At 48.8% G+C, this 18,209-nt stretch overlaps 2 protein-coding genes across 12 annotated transcripts in view; both read left to right on the forward strand.

The window, feature by feature from the left end:
* Window positions 1-5,429, forward strand: part of LOC128750134 (ankyrin repeat and SAM domain-containing protein 1A-like) — a 37,318-nt gene extending 31,889 nt beyond the window's left edge. For 9 of the 10 annotated variants that reach the window (XM_053850388.1, XM_053850385.1, XM_053850386.1 and 6 more), the window contains 10 exons: window positions 327-425; window positions 993-1,139; window positions 1,307-1,414; window positions 1,481-1,630; window positions 1,695-1,832; window positions 1,905-1,976; window positions 2,054-2,140; window positions 2,288-2,425; window positions 2,599-2,781; window positions 3,454-5,429. In XM_053850388.1, the coding sequence (XP_053706363.1) occupies window positions 327-425; window positions 993-1,139; window positions 1,307-1,414; window positions 1,481-1,630; window positions 1,695-1,832; window positions 1,905-1,976; window positions 2,054-2,140; window positions 2,288-2,425; window positions 2,599-2,781; window positions 3,454-3,567 (1,236 nt within the window). In that variant the 3' untranslated portion in view covers window positions 3,568-5,429. The remainder of the gene's footprint in view (window positions 1-326; window positions 426-992; window positions 1,140-1,306; window positions 1,415-1,480; window positions 1,631-1,694; window positions 1,833-1,904; window positions 1,977-2,053; window positions 2,141-2,287; window positions 2,426-2,598; window positions 2,782-3,453) is intronic. The other variant, XM_053850389.1, reaches the window with a different exon arrangement.
* An 818-nt stretch (window positions 5,430-6,247) lies between these two features.
* On the forward strand, window positions 6,248-11,105 carry LOC128750184 (specifically androgen-regulated gene protein-like). 2 transcript variants are annotated; one of them, XM_053850528.1, is made up of 4 exons: window positions 6,248-6,360; window positions 8,606-8,753; window positions 8,870-9,017; window positions 9,080-11,105. In XM_053850528.1, the coding sequence occupies exons 2-4, from the start codon at window positions 8,649-8,651 to the stop codon at window positions 10,030-10,032; spliced, it is 1,206 nt and encodes a 401-aa protein (XP_053706503.1). In that variant the 5' UTR covers window positions 6,248-6,360; window positions 8,606-8,648; the 3' UTR covers window positions 10,033-11,105. The 2 variants fall into 2 exon arrangements, with proteins under 2 accessions (XP_053706503.1, XP_053706504.1); XM_053850529.1 differs by lacking the exon at window positions 6,248-6,360 and adding an exon at window positions 7,132-7,213.
* The last annotated feature ends 7,104 nt before the right edge of the window (window positions 11,106-18,209 follow it).

Here is an 18,209-nt window from a genome sequence, read left to right on the forward strand (position 1 = left end):
CTTGGCCCAGTGGCAGCCACACAGTCTCCAAGGTGATGGTGCCTGTAACCAAAGATGGATCTGACCCTTGTCCCCTCCCGCCCCCCCAACACACTCTTAGGTCTCGGCTTGTGGCTTATCGACATGCCCCCCTCCTCAACCAGTCAGAGAGGGGGTCGCTGGGATTGGTTTGGAGGGCTCCATCAGGAGTTATTGACCTTTTTCTGCTGTGCTTGCTTAACATGGGATCGATAGCCGATGCATGGACTCTTGTCTCTGTCCATTCATCACCGTCACCGTGTGCATGTGGCATCCCTGACTACTGTGGCTTTCTTTTTGTGTAACAGGGGAGCAACGTGATGGAGGATCAGGACTTGAGAGAGATTGGTATCATGGATCCCAGCCACAGGAAGAAGATCCTGCACGCAGCTCGCTCATTTCCCAAGGTAGATCGGCTTATAAAACGTGTCGAAGAGACAGAGAGAGAGCCAGTACATTGGTAGATGAAGATGTTGAGATGTTGGAACTGCCAGGCAGAAGGTGGAGAGGAAGGCCACAGAGGAGATGGATGGAGGTGGTGAAGGAGGACATGAGGTTTGGAGGTTTGAGAGAAGAGGAAGCAGAAGACAGTGTGAGATGGAGGAGGACAGCAATGCGCACATTAGACAGCAGGTGGCAGCGTGACAGACATCCCTCACAGAGCTCCTGCTGTATCTCCACAGAAAGTGCTGAAACGTGACACACCATATTCTGTGAATTCCATTCTGAATGTTGGGAAGTTTGAGCCACAGCACTGCCTTGCCATTAGTCCGACTGACAGCTGACTAACAGTCTGTAGTCCTGACTCCACCACCAGATTGGGCCAGAATACGGCGCACATCAGCATCTGCCTCCGTATTTGTCAATAAATAGTGAAATTTTAGATGAAGATTTGTTTGAAGATGTTGTCTAATATAAGCCAACCTGAATTCAATGCCAGTTTTCAGCTGCAAAGCTTTGTTCTGTGTGAGCAGGTCAAAGCTCTGGGCTGTGACGGCAGCACCTCCTTGTCCTCCTGGCTGGAGAATCTGGGCCTTCACGAGTACTTGCACAACTTCCTGGCCAGCGGCTATCGCTCCCTGGACTGTGTGAAAAACCTGTGGGAGCTGGAGATCGTCAACGTGAGTCACCGCAAAGAGTGTCGGAGGGTGACGTGAGATTGTCCATGTGCTCATGAGAATTGAGAGCGAGCGACAAAAGAGATCGGGTTCTGGAGAAATACTTGATCACATTATTCCAGCTTTGTCCGATCACGGTGGTTGAATTCACTCAAGTGTTTGTCCTCCAGGTGCTGAAGATTTCCCTCCTGGGTCACAGGAAACGAATCATTGCCTCACTGGCTGAGAGACCTTACGAGGAGCCTCCGATCAAACCTCCTCGTCTGTCGCAGATCAGAGTGAGGACCGGAGCACACGCTCTTCAGCTGGCTTGACACGTGCTCATGCATCTGTTTTGTTGTCAGTGTCAAGACCTGCCAGGATCCCAGAACTCCTTCGGCCAGGTGGACTCCTACTCTGGACACTCCATGGATCCGCTGCTTCCAGCTGAAGCAGGAAGGAGGAAGCAGCAGGACAGTGAGGTGGACCTGGCCCAGAGACATCACCGAGCCCATGTATGTAAGCCCTGCTCGTCGGCAACTCCCAGAATTCAGGCCCGGCACTAACACTTCCTGTTAGGAACGAGGCGAGGAGCGCCCCCGGGAGCCCCGCCTGACCCTGCGCCCGCCCAGTTTGGCAGCGCCCTACGCTCCAGTCCAAAACTGGCATCACCAACCTGAGAAGCTGATATTTGAGTGCTGTGCTTATGAAGCCAGTGTAAGTGAAACTGCCACCGCTCACCACGTCTGCTCCCGTGGACGTCTCACTGAGCTTGTCTTCTGGTTCTAGTACCTCGGGTCCATGCTCATTAAGGATCTCCGGGGAACCGAGTCCACCCAGGATGCCTGCGCCAAAATGAGGGTGTGTGGGCGGAAGAGAAGCCTGTCAACATGGAAGTGTCTCCCCATTGATTCAGCAGCTTTTTCCCTTCTCCACAGAGGTCGACGGAACAAATGAGGAAAGTCCCGACCATCGTTCTCTCCATCACGTACAAGGGAGTGAAGTTCATCGATGCTGCCAATAAGGTAGGAGCGAGAGAGACCACACATCTGCTCATCTGATGAATTGGTCATCACTGTCAATGGAGGGAACCAAAGCTGCACTGATATTTCAAGAGACAAATTGACTATGAAACGACCTCCAGACTTTGAACTTGTCTCTTCTGGCTGCAGAACATCATTGCCGAACACGAGATCCGCAATATTTCCTGTGCGGCCCAGGACCCTGAGGACTTGTGCACGTTCGCCTACATCACCAAGGACCTGCAGACGAGCCACCACTACTGTCACGTGTTCAGCACCGTCGACGTGGTAAAGAGCTCCTGGTTTAGTTGCCGTTTCCTCTTGAAACCCTCATTGACTGAGCAGGTTCAAGTGAGAAGGCTTCCCAGCTGCTGCGTGAAGAAGCAGCCGCATGTCTGGCCCTGGCACTGACAGCTCTGACTGCTGATGCGAGACGCTCAAGTTCCCCTCTCTCACCACAGAACTTGACGTATGAGATCATACTGACCCTGGGTCAGGCGTTCGAGGTTGCCTACCAGCTGGCCCTGCAGGCCCAGAGGACCAAACACCACCACGGCTACCCCGCGGGCCCGGGCGCTGACGTCATCGACACCAAGGCCAGCAGGCCGGGACACAAGCCTCGAGCCAGCGTGCGGAAATCCGGGGTGAGTCGGGCTCTTCTGGCTTGAAACAAAAATGCTTAGTCAGATGCTGGCTTAAAAATAGATGTTGGTTTTTTTACCTTCACTTCTGCTTTCGGCACTTATTGTACCGACGATAACTTTGAAAACCTGCTTCGTTTGCTGTTCTTCCGACTTGATACCAACAATGCTGTGACTTTAGTGATTTTGATGCAGTTTAAATTTGCTGATTCACTGTTTTTAAGAAGGAAAGACAAAGGTGGTGACCTCTCTTTGGACCTGAAATGGCATTAATGTGTGACAAGCCCCTGACTCCAGTTGAGACCTGGAGCGGAGCCACCTTCTCTCCACTGTCGAGGAGTGGTCTCACTCTCAGATGACTTTATTTCCTTCCACTCTCTCTGGAGCTCTTGTCCCCCTCTGAGATTCATCCCCTCAGGAGCCTCCTCCACTCAGCAGTCGCTGCTGCTGTTGCTTTTTGATCTTACCCGTCGGTTATGTTTTTCTCTGGCGCCCTCTAGTGACGCATAAGCGGTAACACTCGAATTTGCTGCCTATTTTTTGTGAACCTCGTCTTTTTTGTGTGTTTAAAATGGCAATAAAGATGAAAGCTCTCCCTTAATCGCACTACAGTCCCAGCCGATGGATGGCGCAGCTGGCGACGTTGCCCTCACCTCACAAGCTTCTGTCTTCCAGGGTGACCTCGCAGAGCAGGCGGAGGATTCTCAGGGCAGCAGCGCCACATGGCTCGTCGACCCAAAGGAGTCCAAGCGCACCATCAGCACCAAGTACGAGACCACCATTTTCTGAGTGGACCCCCCTCCTCTCTTTCACTCCTCCGTCTGGACCCCCACTCCCTCTGTGTGCCTTCCACTCTGCCTCTCCGGCCGGACCCTGGCCTCCTCCTCTTCTCACTGTGGCTGAGCTTGCTCATGCTCTCTGCTCCGACCCCCCCCCCCTCCCACTGTCCCACTGTGGACTTGAAGTGATGAGCTCTTTCTTTTCTCGGTGCTTCCCCTGCTCCGCTTAGGCGACGTCAGAGAATCTGACTCCCAGAGAGCCGCCTGCTGCAGCCCCTGGCTGGACTCTGTCTATGCATCGTTCGGACCACCCCCTTTTTTGCTTTGGTTAGACATGTGCCGAGGGACCGAATGTTGACACCCACGATAAAAAACAGACGAGAACTATGAAGTCTGTCGACTGAAATCGGGGATGTGTTTTGGCTTCACTGTGAGAATGATTTGATGCTTCATTTTGGTGTCAGGTATCACTGTGATTTTATTTATTTTTTTAATCGACGACGCGTCATAACTCTTAGCCTCAACTGATGTTGTCTTCCCTCCTTCAATATAAAACAGTCGCTCATCTGAATTTGAATTTTGCAGCAGCATGTGTCATGTGCATCTCATTGCATCATGAGGTTAGGATTTATGACGTTGACATGACTTCAGTCTGTGTTATGGAGCAGCAGCACTGGCATCCACCAGAATGTGGAAGGTTAAACCTGACACTTCCTGTTCAGCGCACAACCATTAGCTCTTGCACTCATCCCTCTCTCCTCCTTTGTTCCAACCATCTCTCTCTCTCTCTCTCTCTCCGGTGACTGTTTTACCCGGTTGATCATTACATCCCTGCACCACGTCGTCCATCACTTTTCTTTTAATCCGCTGCTTTGTCTGCATGTGTCCTCCTTGTAGCTGACCGCTGTGGCCACTCCCAGCCAGGAATGATGTTTGGTGGATGGATTTTGGTTTCGTCAGGTGAAGCCACGTCAGCAGGAGAAAGAATCCAAACAAACATCACTCCATTTATTTTTTTTTTTTTTGATCGAAGCGCGTGCATGTGTTAACAAAGCACTTTTGTTGACTTTTCGGTGTGACACGAGGGTGCGCGCATGATACTTTGGACCTCACACTGTTGGTACGTTCTTCAGGCTCTATCCAAATGTAGCGTTTTGGACATCAGCATCTGGTCCTCCACAGAACTGTGACAAACCCAGAAACGATTTAACCAAACCAAGCGGCCGGTGGACTGACACTACAAAGTTTTGGCTCTTAGTTTTTTGGAGGACGGCAATGTGTCCTCAAGCTGGATCAGGTGTGGCTCCTTCCCTTGCCTGCTCTTTGTTGAGCTCATCTGCCCCAGATGATTCACCAAACCTGCCATGCAGGCTCCTCTCAGAAGATGCAGGGTCAGTTCGTAGTAACCTCCCTTTATCGACTGTTAACGGTACTTTCTTTTTCACGTCCGCGGTGGAGAATGAGGGTACTTCTGGTTCACCGGTGCTGTGGTCCCGTTCTGCTTTTGCACATCGCTGAGGAGCTGATGGCAATAATGAGAATGATCTTGTAAAGGAAAAGAGCTGTCTGTATTTTGATACTTGAATTATTTTTGCTTTTATAGATATCTATATATGAATATATATGTACATGGATGTATGTAATTTTTGACTTTGGTCAAAAGAGAAATGTCTTATAAAGCTCAACATATCGTGAATAAAAACCCTGTGATTTAAAAAAAAAAAAAAGGCTGAGAGAACACGACTCAGATGAGGGACCTCACTTCGGAACAAAAAAAAGATTGTAAATAATCTTGGGCTTCCAGTCTTTTTTATGATTATTTTTCATAACTGTACGACTAATAAACTTAATAACTGAAGCGACTGCGTTCTTGTCTGGTTTACTGGGGGATTCCTGGGGAGAGCGACCTCTGCGCCGCTCTGTTTTGGCTGCTGCCCCCGCGATGCCCTGGAAGAGGCTCAAACCTGATGGACTGCTCCTCCACATGAGTTGCGTTGGCGCACGCGGCAGGTCAGGATGCCTTCCTGGTGAGGTGTTCAGGGCACGTCCCACTGGGCGGGGGACAAGAGGCCCACACAGTTGGCACATATGACTCACCCGCTTCGGCAAGTCATTTGCATTGTGTAGATCAGAATGGCATTGGTATCGAGAAGAATGTTGAGTTATGACTTTGATGCCTCTGTTTGTAGCTGGTACACCAACATATTCGCTGAGAATGAGCTTGCGATTGTATTAGAGAAGGCTGGTGTCATGCCAGTGTTGGGAGTCGCTGCAGCACTGTGCCACATTGTTTGCTGCAGCTCAGGTTAACTACATCGGGATCCTATGTTGAGCGGCTGCCTCTGAAATCCAGCCTCTGATAAGTTTTTTTTTTTTTTTTTACATATTACATATACATATACATTACATTTTTGACATAAGTTTACCTTTTCCTGGTTGAAAAATTTAAAAGTCTGTGGTTTGTTTTGTATTTACGTTCTTTTTTTTAAGTTACTACTATAAGTTTAAAAACCATTTTCCACAAATTCATCGCTATTAACAGCGCCAGAAACAAAACAGCGCTTTCGTTGATTTATTTATTTTTATTTTTTGTGAGTTGGTGTGTGAGAATTTCGCTGTCAGTTCGCCGATTGGCTGTCCGTCCGCTCCTCCGCTCTGATTGGCTGCACAATCACCTGTCCATTCCCCGATTGGCTGTGTGGCTCACGGCTACTTCCGACCTGCGTCTGCAGCGCCTCAGTGCAGCCGTGGGAGCGAGGATCCGCCATGACGTCTGACAGACGCTGAAGTGACTTTGAAACTGGTGAGTGACTTCTCCGAAGTTTTAAAAATACACATAAATATTTTTGTTTTGATCAATGTTGGGGAAAATAATCTCATTTCTTGGTGTGGTAACGCAGTCGCTCACGTTACGTTTATCGTGCACAAGCGAGTGTGCGCGTGTCATGACTGTCACCTCTTATTGTTGGTAATAGTTGGAGATTCTAGAGCTCTGCTGAGATCATTGTCTCCAAAGGTAGACTGGACTAAATCTGCAACAGGTGTCAATGAAGTTACCTGCTGTTCATTTGAACATAAAATCCACCAAACGTTGTTGAAAATTATTTGTGGAATCAACACTGACATGCAGAATAGATGAAGGTTGTTTGTGGAATCATCACTGATGTGCAGAATAGATGAAGGTTGTTTGTGGAATCATCACTGATGTGCAGAATAGATGAAGAACACTGACATGCAGGTGCACTTCTTCCAACCGAGTTTGTCCCCCAGAACCCCCCCGCCCCCCTCAAAGGAGGCAGAGTGTGTCCTCTTGAGTCAACCATGGGGCAGATATGGACTGTCTCTATTGGCTGTTGTGCTCATACTAAAGCGGCCGCTGTTCTGAGGTTAAACATTAATGCTGGCTCAAACAGAGTTGCTCAATGGCGTCTGTTTACTGATAATGATTAAACCCGCTCCCCGTCCGCCTGCCTCCGCCTGCGTGCTCGGCATAGTTGCACCTCTTCATGACTGACACACCATTGGTTTGACAAATCGGTGTGACTCTCATCCGGCGCAGGGTCGAGAGAGAGAGAGTGGGGTCAGTGGACGGAAGCCGTCCTGATGGCAAGCGAGCAAGCGCAGTGACATTCCTGTCTCGCTCAAGTCAGCCGTGGGTGACTACGCTACGCCTTCATCTTGGGAGCTTCTCCTTTGTTGACCTGCCTTGTTGTTGCCTGAAAACATTGGAATACGTGCGGGCTTTGGCCTGCAGCCCTCATGCTTTGTGTTCATGTCAACACCGCATCGAATGGCTTGCAGTGACACGGCAGTCCAGCATAGTACGCATGTCTTCAGGTGTTCATTCTGGAAGCTGCCTCCAACTTCAGTTCAGGGCCACTTTGGGCTTTAATTCCAGACACTTGTTCTGGCCCAGTTGTGGACCCGACACTCAGATAAAGGTCCAATAAAGGCAGCCGTCTCACACACACCTGAAACAGGTGCACGACAAATGCGCTACGCAACAGTTTGGTGCCGGTTTTAAAGAGCATTTGTGTTGCTGTCTCTGTTGCACTGTCGTGCTCCTCAGTCCACTGAGTCTTCGACAGGAGTCGTGCTTTGCTCTGTGATGTCTGATGTGTGTTCTGCTTGGACAGCTCTTGTCACCTTCACTCAACAATAGGCAGTTAACTTGGTGTAATGCCGCAACACAATCCAGCGTATCACATGTCTTCACATGATTCTACATGACACCAGGCATGTGTGATCCTGGAGGTATTTTTGTTGTATCACAGTGCTCTTTTGGATTCCACTGCTTTTTTTATTTGCCATAATCCTTCAATGTACTGCTTTTTTTTAACCACAAAAAGTGTCAGTCGTTGTGAACCTTCCTGGCCTGGTTCATGCAGTGCCACCCCTCCTACTTTTATTCATTGGGTGAGAGATGTTTTTTTTGTTTCCCCTAAAATTGGAAAAGACTAGACTTTCTCTCAGAAATTCATCAAATACATTTGAGAAGGTCTCATTTTTCTTCACTTTTAGGTTTTTAGGTTAAAATTCTAGTTGCTGATATCTTGAGTTATCCTTATTTTTTTTATCACGACATACTGGTGTATTTTAGTGGTTTGTTAGTGGTTTCAGTTTCTGGTTTCACCTTCTGTGTTTTTTTTAAGTTCATTTTGCTATGTTTTGTTTTATTTTAGGGGAAAAAAAGTTACATTTTAGCCATTTGTATATTGCTCTTGTAGTGTTATATGTTGAAAAAAATCAAATAAAAAAAAACTCCATCAGATTGTAGGCAAAAAGCTTCAGTTTCTACTGTTGCAGTTCAGTGTGAGTGATGGCAGCGTTACCTTGCTCATGTGGATGATGAAAAGGGCGGCAGGTTAACGCCCATTTTTAATCCTAATTTTGCCTCAACAAGGTACTGAACTCAGTCATTTAATAGCTGTGCATGTTGCTCATCATAACACCAGGGATCAAGGAAGCATTTAAAAGTCTAATATTTACTAAACAGACGACTGTGACACCGGGCTGTAAACCTGACCTGCTCGCTCTGGACTTTTCAGGCGCTTTGTCATGTGTTGAGAACCTGCTTGGTTCCCTGGTGCCATGCCGAAGAGTGACACGTGGCCTGGTGGCGCCGCCATAAACTCAGCGATGAACATGGACAGCGCTGGCAGCTGCGACAGTGTCATCAGTGTGAACTCTGCCTGCGTGAGTCATGAAACAAACAGGTCCCATGCTGACCTGATATCAGGTCCCGCACCTGAAGCCAACACGCCTGTGAGAGTCGGCACGTTTGGGACGTGGTTGTGGTGTTTCTCGCGCAGAGCGACGACAGCATGGACCACTTGTCCGCCGAGGAGAGGGCGTGTCTCATGTATCTGGAGGAGATGATCGAGTCGGTGGAGGTGCAGGACGACAGCGGGCTTTCCAACGACGAGCCGGAGCTGCTGCTCCAGAGCAGAGGAGCAGTCGGTGAATGAAGCTTTGGCTTGTTTCCACCACTTTCCCTGTCACTCATTGCTCTTCGTCTCCAGACACGGCCAGGGTGAGAGCTGAGAAGCTGGACGTCGTGGACTCGGCAGCTGGAGGAGAGCAGCCCCTGTCGGAGGAGATGGATCTGGCTCTGATCCCTCCTCCCTCTGACTTCATGGACGTGCCCAAGACCTCCCTGCTTCCTGAGTCCAGCCAGTCGAGTGAAGCGCCGCCGGAGTCGGTGGAGCAGCTGCTCCATGGTGCCGCGACTCCGCCTCCTGACCCCGCAGCCCTCCCTCCTCCTCCTCTGGATCTAGTGGCGCCCAGAAGCCCACCAGCCGTGGCACCGAAGCCCAAGAAACTCCCCCCCAACATCATCCTCAAGTCGCACAAATCCCCCGCCGCTGACAGCATGAACTTCTCGCCCCCTGCTGGCAGTGACCGGAACATGCTTGACCCCCAGAAAGTCCGCATGGAGGCCCTTCGGAAGCTCGGGTTGCTGAAAGGTGAGGAGAAAGAGCCGGGCCCTCTTCTGAGCCCCAGACATTCTCCGAAGGTGAGGAGGCCGGCGCCGTCTTCACCCGCCGCTCCCAGACCCCCGTCCGTGAGCAGCCTCCCAGCATCACCTCCCGCCTCCTCCTCGCACCAGGACCTTCTTCCAGCACCGGCCGCGTTCTGCGATCCAGAACCAGTGCCGCCCTCCCCGCCCCTCCCTCCGCCCGTCGTGCTGCTGACGCCGCCGAGGCCAGTGAAGGCGGCCACTCTGGAGCGCTCAGGTCCGGGACTGACACCCGGCGACCTGCGCAACACCAGGCCCCGCCCCGCTTCTCTGGGGAGCAGCGATGAGTTTGTGAAGGTGCAGCTGGCCAGCAGAGACGCCGACACTCGCCGGCCCCACCCCTCCCCGGGGAAGCTGCCCCGCTCCCAGGGCATCAGCGTGCTGATCTCCCCTCGAGCTGAGAACGAGGAGGACCGCCGCCAGGCCCTGAGGAAGCTGGGACTCCTCCAAGACTGAGGCGGAACGCTGAAACATCTGGGATGCAGCTTCAACTGTGTTCACCTGACTTTTTGCTCTGTTGTGGTTGGCTGGACTAAAAAGAGGGACAAAGCTCGGGTACATTTTGCTGCCACTTCCTTTCATCTCCCCGTTTTCACTGCATTTTATCCAAGAAAGTGCCACTCATGGAGGAAGTAAATCCATAAATTCCCCTGGCTTGTCTTCAAAAGGTGCTCAGATAACCATCAACGCTGAGTCACTTCACGCTGTCTTAGTGTCGCGCCTCGTCGTGCCTGTTCAGACGGTAAAAACCAAACACATTTTTTTCAAAGAAACGCCACAAATCTCAATTTGATGAATTCAGTGTGAATGACGACAGGAAGCCGGTCTTTTAAACCTGGTTTTACTGGTTTTTGAACCCAAGAAAGTTAGTTTCTCCGCCATCAGCTTTGGATTTTTCTTGACGCAGAAACCTGATTTTTAAAGGCAAAGTTCCGCCTGAAGCTGCTGGACCTGTTCGATGAGGCTGCTAATATTCTGATTGGATGATGTCGAGTCAGTCAGTGGAGTCTCTTCAGCTCACAGGCGGGGAGCTATTTCAAACATGCGAGCCACGTCAGGTGCCTGTCGCCGCGCATGAGCGCCGCTGCAGCCGCAGCTCTGGGGCGGATGGCGCTCGGTCTCATGGCGTGTGAAACCCGGCTCCGGCGTCGACTTCTGTGAACCTGTGCGGCTGGTTTTCTCTATTTTGCAAATTCTTCATAGTTTGATGTGATGCCTTCAGGGACTCATTCAGAGTCTCGGCTCATTTTTGAGGGAACAGTAACAAAATGGCTGGAATAAAATGTAAATCCAGCGTCTTTGTAACGCGAATGCTGTTAAAACAAGTGAATGGTTTTATGCAGCGAAAGAGGTTTTTAGGTCACACGGATCCTCACCAGACGTATCCGACTTGGCAAGTTGGTGCTTGAATGTCTGCAGTGTCAAGTTGAATGCCCTTCATACTTTGAATGATCTTTGTTAGCGTAACCACACCTGTCTTTTCTAAAAATAGAACGTTTTATCTGGTAAATGGAAAAGACAAACTGTAACTGAAGACCTTCGGCCCGCGTCTCTTTCCTCTGTGCATTTCTTCCATTCGATTTAAATGATGCAGGCCAAACCACCTTCACTCCTTATACCTTCTTCTGATGCTTATCCGGAGTCGGGTCGGGGAGGCAGCATTCGGAGCAAGGAAGCCCAAACTTCCCGATACGCACAAACCTCCTCCAGCTCTTCCCGGGGGATCCCGAGGCGTTCCCACGCCAGAGTGGAGACATCATCTCTCCAGTGAGTCCTGGGTCTTCCCCGGGGTCTCCCCCCTGTAGGACATGCCCGGAACACCTCCCCAGGGAGGCGTCCAGGGGGCATCCGGATCAGATGCCCGAGCCACCTCAGCTGGTTCCTCTGGATGTGGAGGAGCAGCGGCTCCTCCCGGATGACCGAACTCCTCACCCTATCTCTAAGGGTGCGCCCAGCCACCCTGCGGAGGAAAGTCATCTCAGCCGCTTGTATCCGCGATCTCATCCTTTCGGTCATGACCCAAAGCTGGTGACCATAGGTGAGGGTGGGAACGTAGATCGATGGGTAAATCCAGAGCTTCGTCTTGTGACTCAGCTCCCTCTTCACCACGACGGTCCGATACAGCGACCGCATCACTGCTGCCGCTGCACCGACCCGTCTATCAATCTCACGCTCCCCTTTTCCCTCATTCGAGAACAAGACCCCGAGATACTAAAACTCCACCACTTGGGGCAAGAACTCTCCACCGACCCAGAGAGAGCAAACCACCCTATTCCGCTAAATGATGCAGGCCAAACCACTTCAGCCACTCCGTTTTGAGTCGAGCAATGCGGATAAACGTCTTGACCACTAGAGGGCAGTGTGGAGTCACGTCAGCAACACTCAACAATTCTTCCTGTCACCCAATGCATCACTGACATGTCTGAAGAGATTGGGATGAGAGGAAATCAGAGTCCTCAGGTCTTCATCAGAAGCAGCCTGAAGTGTAGTTCGTCTTTTGACTGAGTTCGCAGCAGTGTATCCAGGTCAGGTGATCAATGGTGTTCCAGAGCTTCCACCCGAAGCTCCAGCTCCCTCACCTCAGACTGGTCTGAAAAACTGTCCAACTGTTTGTAAAATCACTGAATGTTTTCCACTTTTAAATGTGTTTATAATGAGCTCGATCTTCTCTACGTTCGCGGAGCTTGAACAGTGGGTGTTTCAGTTGTATTAATTTACCCATTGTTTCCCAACAGTTCTTAAGCATGAGGTCAGCCTGCAACAGCTTTTGTCCATTTTCCGCCTCTGATCATCTCTTTGTTAATTTCAGAGAAATGATTCATGTTGGAGTCTAAACAAAGAATGTGAGATCTGAGACGCTGGCTGATTTTCGGGAAGGGTTTACTCATCGTTGCCTCACAATAACAGGACAAACAGAGTGGAAGCTGTGGAGGTCTCACTCCCAAACACACGCTCCAGTCATATGTGCGCTGCTCCTCTTTGTTGAAGTTGGGTGGAGAGGCTGGTGGGACTTCACTGTGTCCCACTTCTCCCCTTCAGTTACCTCCTCTCAGCCTGCTGCACTTCAAACACGCACAACACATTTCTCATTTCTTTGTTGCAAGAAAGAAGCGTCTTTCATCTTTTTCATTTGGTTGGCGAATTATATTATTGAGAAGACTTGCATGGAGAACACTTCCACCGCTCAGCCGATGTTGCGTTGTGGGGGCAGCAGCCGCGACAGAGAGGCCCAGATTTTCTGGGGGAGTACAGGGGTGTTCGAGAGAGAGCTATGTCCCAGTCTGGTCCCAGTACTCCCAGTGGCCTTCACCTGCTCATGTCATGAGAAAAATATTGAGGCGAGGAACTTCAGAAATGGGTGCCATTTTGGGACGCAGTGTGGTAAATAAAAAATCAGACTGAGGCGACTCCAAACCATACAACATTGCTGGCCTCACCACCGTTTTTTTTTTTTTTGTCAGGAACATTTTGAATAAATTGGTTAAAAAGAATGTGAAAATTTGGATGACAAACATTCCATGAATGACTACAAATTCATAGTACAAACTAAAAATAGATTCACTTTTAAATGTTTTGTTGTTGATAAATGCCATTTCAGGAGGAGATTATGAGGCCGCGAGCAGCGTGAAGAAAGAGAAAAGCCCTGTTTAACCAATTCCCTGGAAGCCCACCAGTCCACATGTGGGCATGAATCATGTCACCGTGCAGCAGGGGCCCGGAGCAACAGCTGCTGCGTTGTCACGATGCTCCACATAAAACAAATCTGTCCAAAGAGAAATAGAACAGTAAGAGGTCAGGCAACATTTGTGAGCGAGAATCCTCCCAGGAGGCGTAATGTGGGGCATCATCCGTTGAAGCTGGAACTTTAAATTGATGGTTGGGATCCCAACACACAGGTCTAGATGGAGATGAGATTCACAGCGACTGGTGCTGGGGCGGCGGTCAGAGGGCGAATCGCAGGACGCCTGCTCTTTAGAGAAGAGCTCGCTGGGCTCCCCTGCAGCGCTGGCGCAGTGAGGACCGAAGGACCCTGCTGGGCCTGCGCTGGTGTTTTGCAACCTCATGTGCGCCTCCTGCCAGGAGAGAAAAGCAGGGATGAAAGAGAGATGAAGCGTCTCGGCAAAACTCGAGGAAAGGAAACAGAGAGCTGAGGTGATGTGTCACCGTGCACGGCCATCTGGACCAGAACATTCGGCTCTCTGCAGGAATCCTAACTCCTCACTTCATTAGCATTCAGGAAAGTACATTACTGGCTGAAGCAACCTGCATCCATCTTGCAATTATCTGCAAGAGCTGATGTCTTAATGAAGCCGTTTCCAATCCAAAAAGTCGGGGGGGAAAAAGCGTATTCGCCTGGAGCGCTGAGCATTACTCAAGCCAGTGAGATGTTTTCCAATTGTTTCTCCCAAAAGAAAGGGTCATTTAGTCTCAGGAAAACACTGTGTGCCTTGTCAAGTGCGCTGGGATTCTGCTCTCTTTCCACCTCATTGTCTGCTGCTCTTTTCTCCCAGCCCAAAGAATCATACATTAAACATTGTCTGGGCTTCTCTTGTGCGTCTCTCCATGTAAAAATAGCTCCGTCGCACAGCACACACTTGGTGTCTTGAATGAAACGCTCCCCTTCAGGAGAGCTGGGGTCCTGCGGCAGGTTGACTGGCAAACACGCGCCGACTTCCTCACACTCCCAGAGTGACTCTGAGCTCATTTGGTTACACAAGTGCTCACAATTACCCAGAGAATTACACGCTGGGACGAGGGAAATTTCCATATCCCAGGCGGATGTTTTTTTAATTACACTGAACTGCTCAACCTTTCTTTTTTTGTGTGTGTGTGAATTGACATGCTTTTCTTCTTCTGGGGATCCGACCAGGGATTCTTCGATGCTTGTTCTGTTTTACGTGAAGAGCTGCCTCTAATCTATACACGACAGCACGCAGGCTGCATCCAGGAAATACAAATACAAATACTCGGTTCTCCACCACAATCCGTTCCAGACGGCCGTTCGAGAAGCCAATTGTTCGAAATCTGAATCGATTTTTCCCATTATAATGAATGGAAAAAGCAATAATGCGTTCCAAGCCTTAAAACAGTCTTTTGTAGGAGTGAATGTAGAGTGTCTGCTGCAGGTGGCTGTTCCTCTATGTGTGTGGCCGCTGCATGTGGGAGGGGTTGCCGAGTGAGTGACGTCTCTCCAGAAGGGAAGAGGTGCCCGGTGCGTGTCCAGCTCTGAATGTGCGCTTCTGTGCAGTTTGGCTGTGACAAAGTCATAAACCAAGTCACGCTCTGTCCCAGACTGGCCTCATCCCTGTCCCAGCTCCAGCCAACAACAGGACATCAAACCCTGGAGTGAGCGCTCCATCACCTCCCCTGTGACACTCTACCACGGTCCAGTGTGGAGACAGGAAAGGTTTTACACCTCAATATGAAGGAAAAACAGTCAGTAAATGGAGCTAACGGGACACGTCTGCATACAGAGGCTGCATTATACACAATAACAAAGCGCATCGTGGCTCAGCTGATCGGTCAGCGCACGTCACGTTTTTTTCTGGCTTTTTTCAGCGTTCGAGGTCTGGATTTTCGTTCGAAATCCGAAGCAAAAAAATCTAGAAATTTTTGTTTGAACTCCGATTTATTTGAATTCGCAGACGTTCGAAAACCGAGGAACCACTGTTTGTCCGTGATTTTTCCTGCAGCAAATTATGCTGCTTATTCTCTCAAATGAAAAGCCTCAGTCTCTCCAAACCATGCTCAACATATATACAGTCTTCAGAGTATTTCTGACAATATTTTTTACTATCAGACATTTATTATTATTATTGCTCTATTTTGTTCCACAGCACTTTCCAAGTTGGTGGGATCCTCTCTGATCAACAATAAAGCTCATTCTAAAATGCATTTCCGGCAATAGAGAAGGACTTCCGGCCACGTGACCAAGACCGCGGCCAAATATGAACTCCACGGAAGGCTCGGCTCTGACAGCGACAGAGAGAAGGCCAGTTAAGAGCAACGCGACTGAGAGGTGTGACCCCCAAACCCGACTACTTAAATGAGGTGTGCCATGACAAAAAAAGAGGAGTTGAACCAGCTGACCAGGACGGTGTGTCCTCTGGACTCCTCGCTGGTGCGTTCGGTCTCCAACATGGCCGACGGTGGCCGCGGTGTTGCTACGCTAACAGCTTTTTTTTCAGACGAAATGTCAGCTATTTTAGCTTTAACAAGCGTTTTTTTGACGATGAATGTGGAGTCGGCGGCCGAGGTCGTGAAAGCGTTGTCATTGTCTCCACCAGGTGGTAGTCATGCACTTGCGGGTTGTCGGTCACCTGTCGCCAACTCTTCCAACCGCCCGGTGTTTTTCATGGTAAACAAAGTGCGCGTGCGTTGTGCATAAATGAAAATGGCGAGCATTTTCCAGAGGTGAAATTTCACTGTTTCGGAATGACGACCATCGATTCATCCCTCAACGAAGCCAACCAGGTCAATATTATCTCCTCTGGTCTTGACAGTACGCGCAGTTTTACCTGCATTGTCCAGCTAACGCCATTTTTATCTGTTTATTGTAGGACTTCCTCAACATCGTTGAACACGGACACCAGCCGCTGACAACGTGTTCAGCAGCTTCACCCTCACATGAAGTTCCTGAGATCTGTCTCGGTGTCAGTGTTTTGATTTGTATTCATGGTTCACATCTTGTCTGTAGGATGGAAGTTGGTTCACTCATTTGGTCTTGTAAATAAGCTCTGAAAACACCTGTTCTGAAACACACCTTTTTGAATGTGATGACATCTTGTTTGTCAATAGTAAACCTTTGTTTGTCTGTGTATTTAAACCCACAATTCAACCCAATAATCCAGAGTGGAAATTGTTGTTTAGACTGGGACATTGCTCATCTGCCAACCATTTTTTGGCATTTATTTCATTGAGATGAGGCCAACTGTTGGACGGACTGAGCAGTCGACAGCGACAGAGGTGAGGAATCTTTGTTTTATATCAATTGCATCAACTTGATGTCAGATGGTCAGTAAAATGTTGGCTCCACTGTGAATAATGATGTCATTGAGGCCTGCTCCCTGTCAGGTTCAGTTGTTTTCTTATTTTGTGCGTAATCCGTCAACAGCCATGTATACAGTCGCCTGTCCTCTGGTCCTCACATGCTGTGTAAGGATGTGTTGCTCTTCCTGTTCTGAAGGTGTTAGGCCACTGGAGTTATTCAGGATTCAGTGCAGCGACTCTAGACGTTTCAGTCGTCCCGAATCAACCTCCTCATGTGTTCGTAATTGTGTATGATTGAGAAAAACAATTGCAGATGGAAACACTAGAGATAATTATAAGGAATGGCTGCTCACACGCCGAAAGGCAAACATAAACACATCAACTCTGCTGATGAATTTGTGCCATAAAGAAGATGGTAGCAGGTGCAAGGACTGATGCGTTTCCTGTGCAGGACTCGTCCAAGAACCGAGTCTGTTATTGCCGTTGGAATGAGGCACAGTTGTTCATGTGAGGAGAGTTTCTTTAAATAGGAAATTGAGCTTGCAGTTTAATCTTCATGGATGAGACTGGTGCAGGAAGAAGCCTCAGTGGTTTTAAGGTCATTTTGTTTTAGTTTAACATCCTAATGGAGATTTGAAGTTTTCTTAAAGGGGCGTTTATGATTGCACTCGAGCTCTCACCGGTTTTAAGTGCACTCCAACATCCCTCTGAAGACTGGTGAAATGAGCCTCGAAATTTGGTGTCTGAGTATCACTGGGTCTGTGTTGGAATGGTGTCTGTTAAACACTCAACGTGACCTTGAGAATGAGAAGATTTTTGGTGCTTTTTGATGAATTGTCGATGGGTTTATGGATAAAGTTGAGTGGGATCTTGATGACACTGATGTTGGGATGTCATTGCGACAACTTTGCTCGCCACATTTGCTGCAAGAGATAGACAGTCTGTGTGTGCTAGTTAACAAAATGAAGGTTTCCAAGTTTTAATATTGGAAAAAAAACAAACTCCTGGCGACTAGCTTCTGGTGATGCTGACTTTTTTCCCTATGGTATTAGATCACTCTATAGGACATAACATGTCGGGCATATGACTAAATAACTGGCTTGGTTGTACAGAATCATGCAGTTTTCTTGAATTATTGAAATATATGCGTATATCTATATATTTTTTATTATTATTTGAGATTCTGCTCATGAAAAGGATTGACATTTAGTTGCAGAAATCAGTCATTACGTGGGATAGTACCGACTGTATGTGCTTCATCTTGTCAACCCTTTTGATGTTGAATTATTTATTTATATTTTGTTAATCCCTGGATGTCACTTGTGAGGTGACCGAGTTGTGTTATCCACAGAGGAGGCAGCTTTGCTGAGCAGTTGGACTGAGTCACCTGGAGGGAGATTTTGAACAGCTGGGTCAAATGATGTGGATTTATGGGGAGCGGTGTTTGAGGAATTAATTCACCCTCTTCAAATACGTTCATTTCCAAGTCACAGAAGGAGTGAAGCGAAGTTCCCCTTCAGTTGGAGGAGCTCCATATATAACAGGGCTATGAAATATTGCTCAGGGACTTGTCGACACCAGCAGGAGGAGGATATGCAGATGTTTAAAAAAAAATCATTTTCAAATTAGTTTCGCAATTTGGT

Source organism: Synchiropus splendidus, chromosome 18 (genome assembly GCF_027744825.2).
Source record: "Synchiropus splendidus isolate RoL2022-P1 chromosome 18, RoL_Sspl_1.0, whole genome shotgun sequence".
NCBI classification, from domain to species: Eukaryota; Metazoa; Chordata; class Actinopteri; order Syngnathiformes; family Callionymidae; genus Synchiropus; species Synchiropus splendidus.

Excerpts from the sequence above, each read along its gene's own strand:
- LOC128750184 (XM_053850528.1), top strand. The coding sequence starts at position 8,649 with ATGCCGAAGAGTGACACGTGGCCTGGTGGCGCCGCCATAAACTCAGCG. Across the intron at positions 8,754-8,869 it reads TCAGTGTGAACTCTGCCTGC|AGCGACGACAGCATGGACCA; the intron begins GTGAGTCATGAA and ends TTTCTCGCGCAG. Across the intron at positions 9,018-9,079 it reads CCAGAGCAGAGGAGCAGTCG|ACACGGCCAGGGTGAGAGCT; the intron begins GTGAATGAAGCT and ends CTTCGTCTCCAG.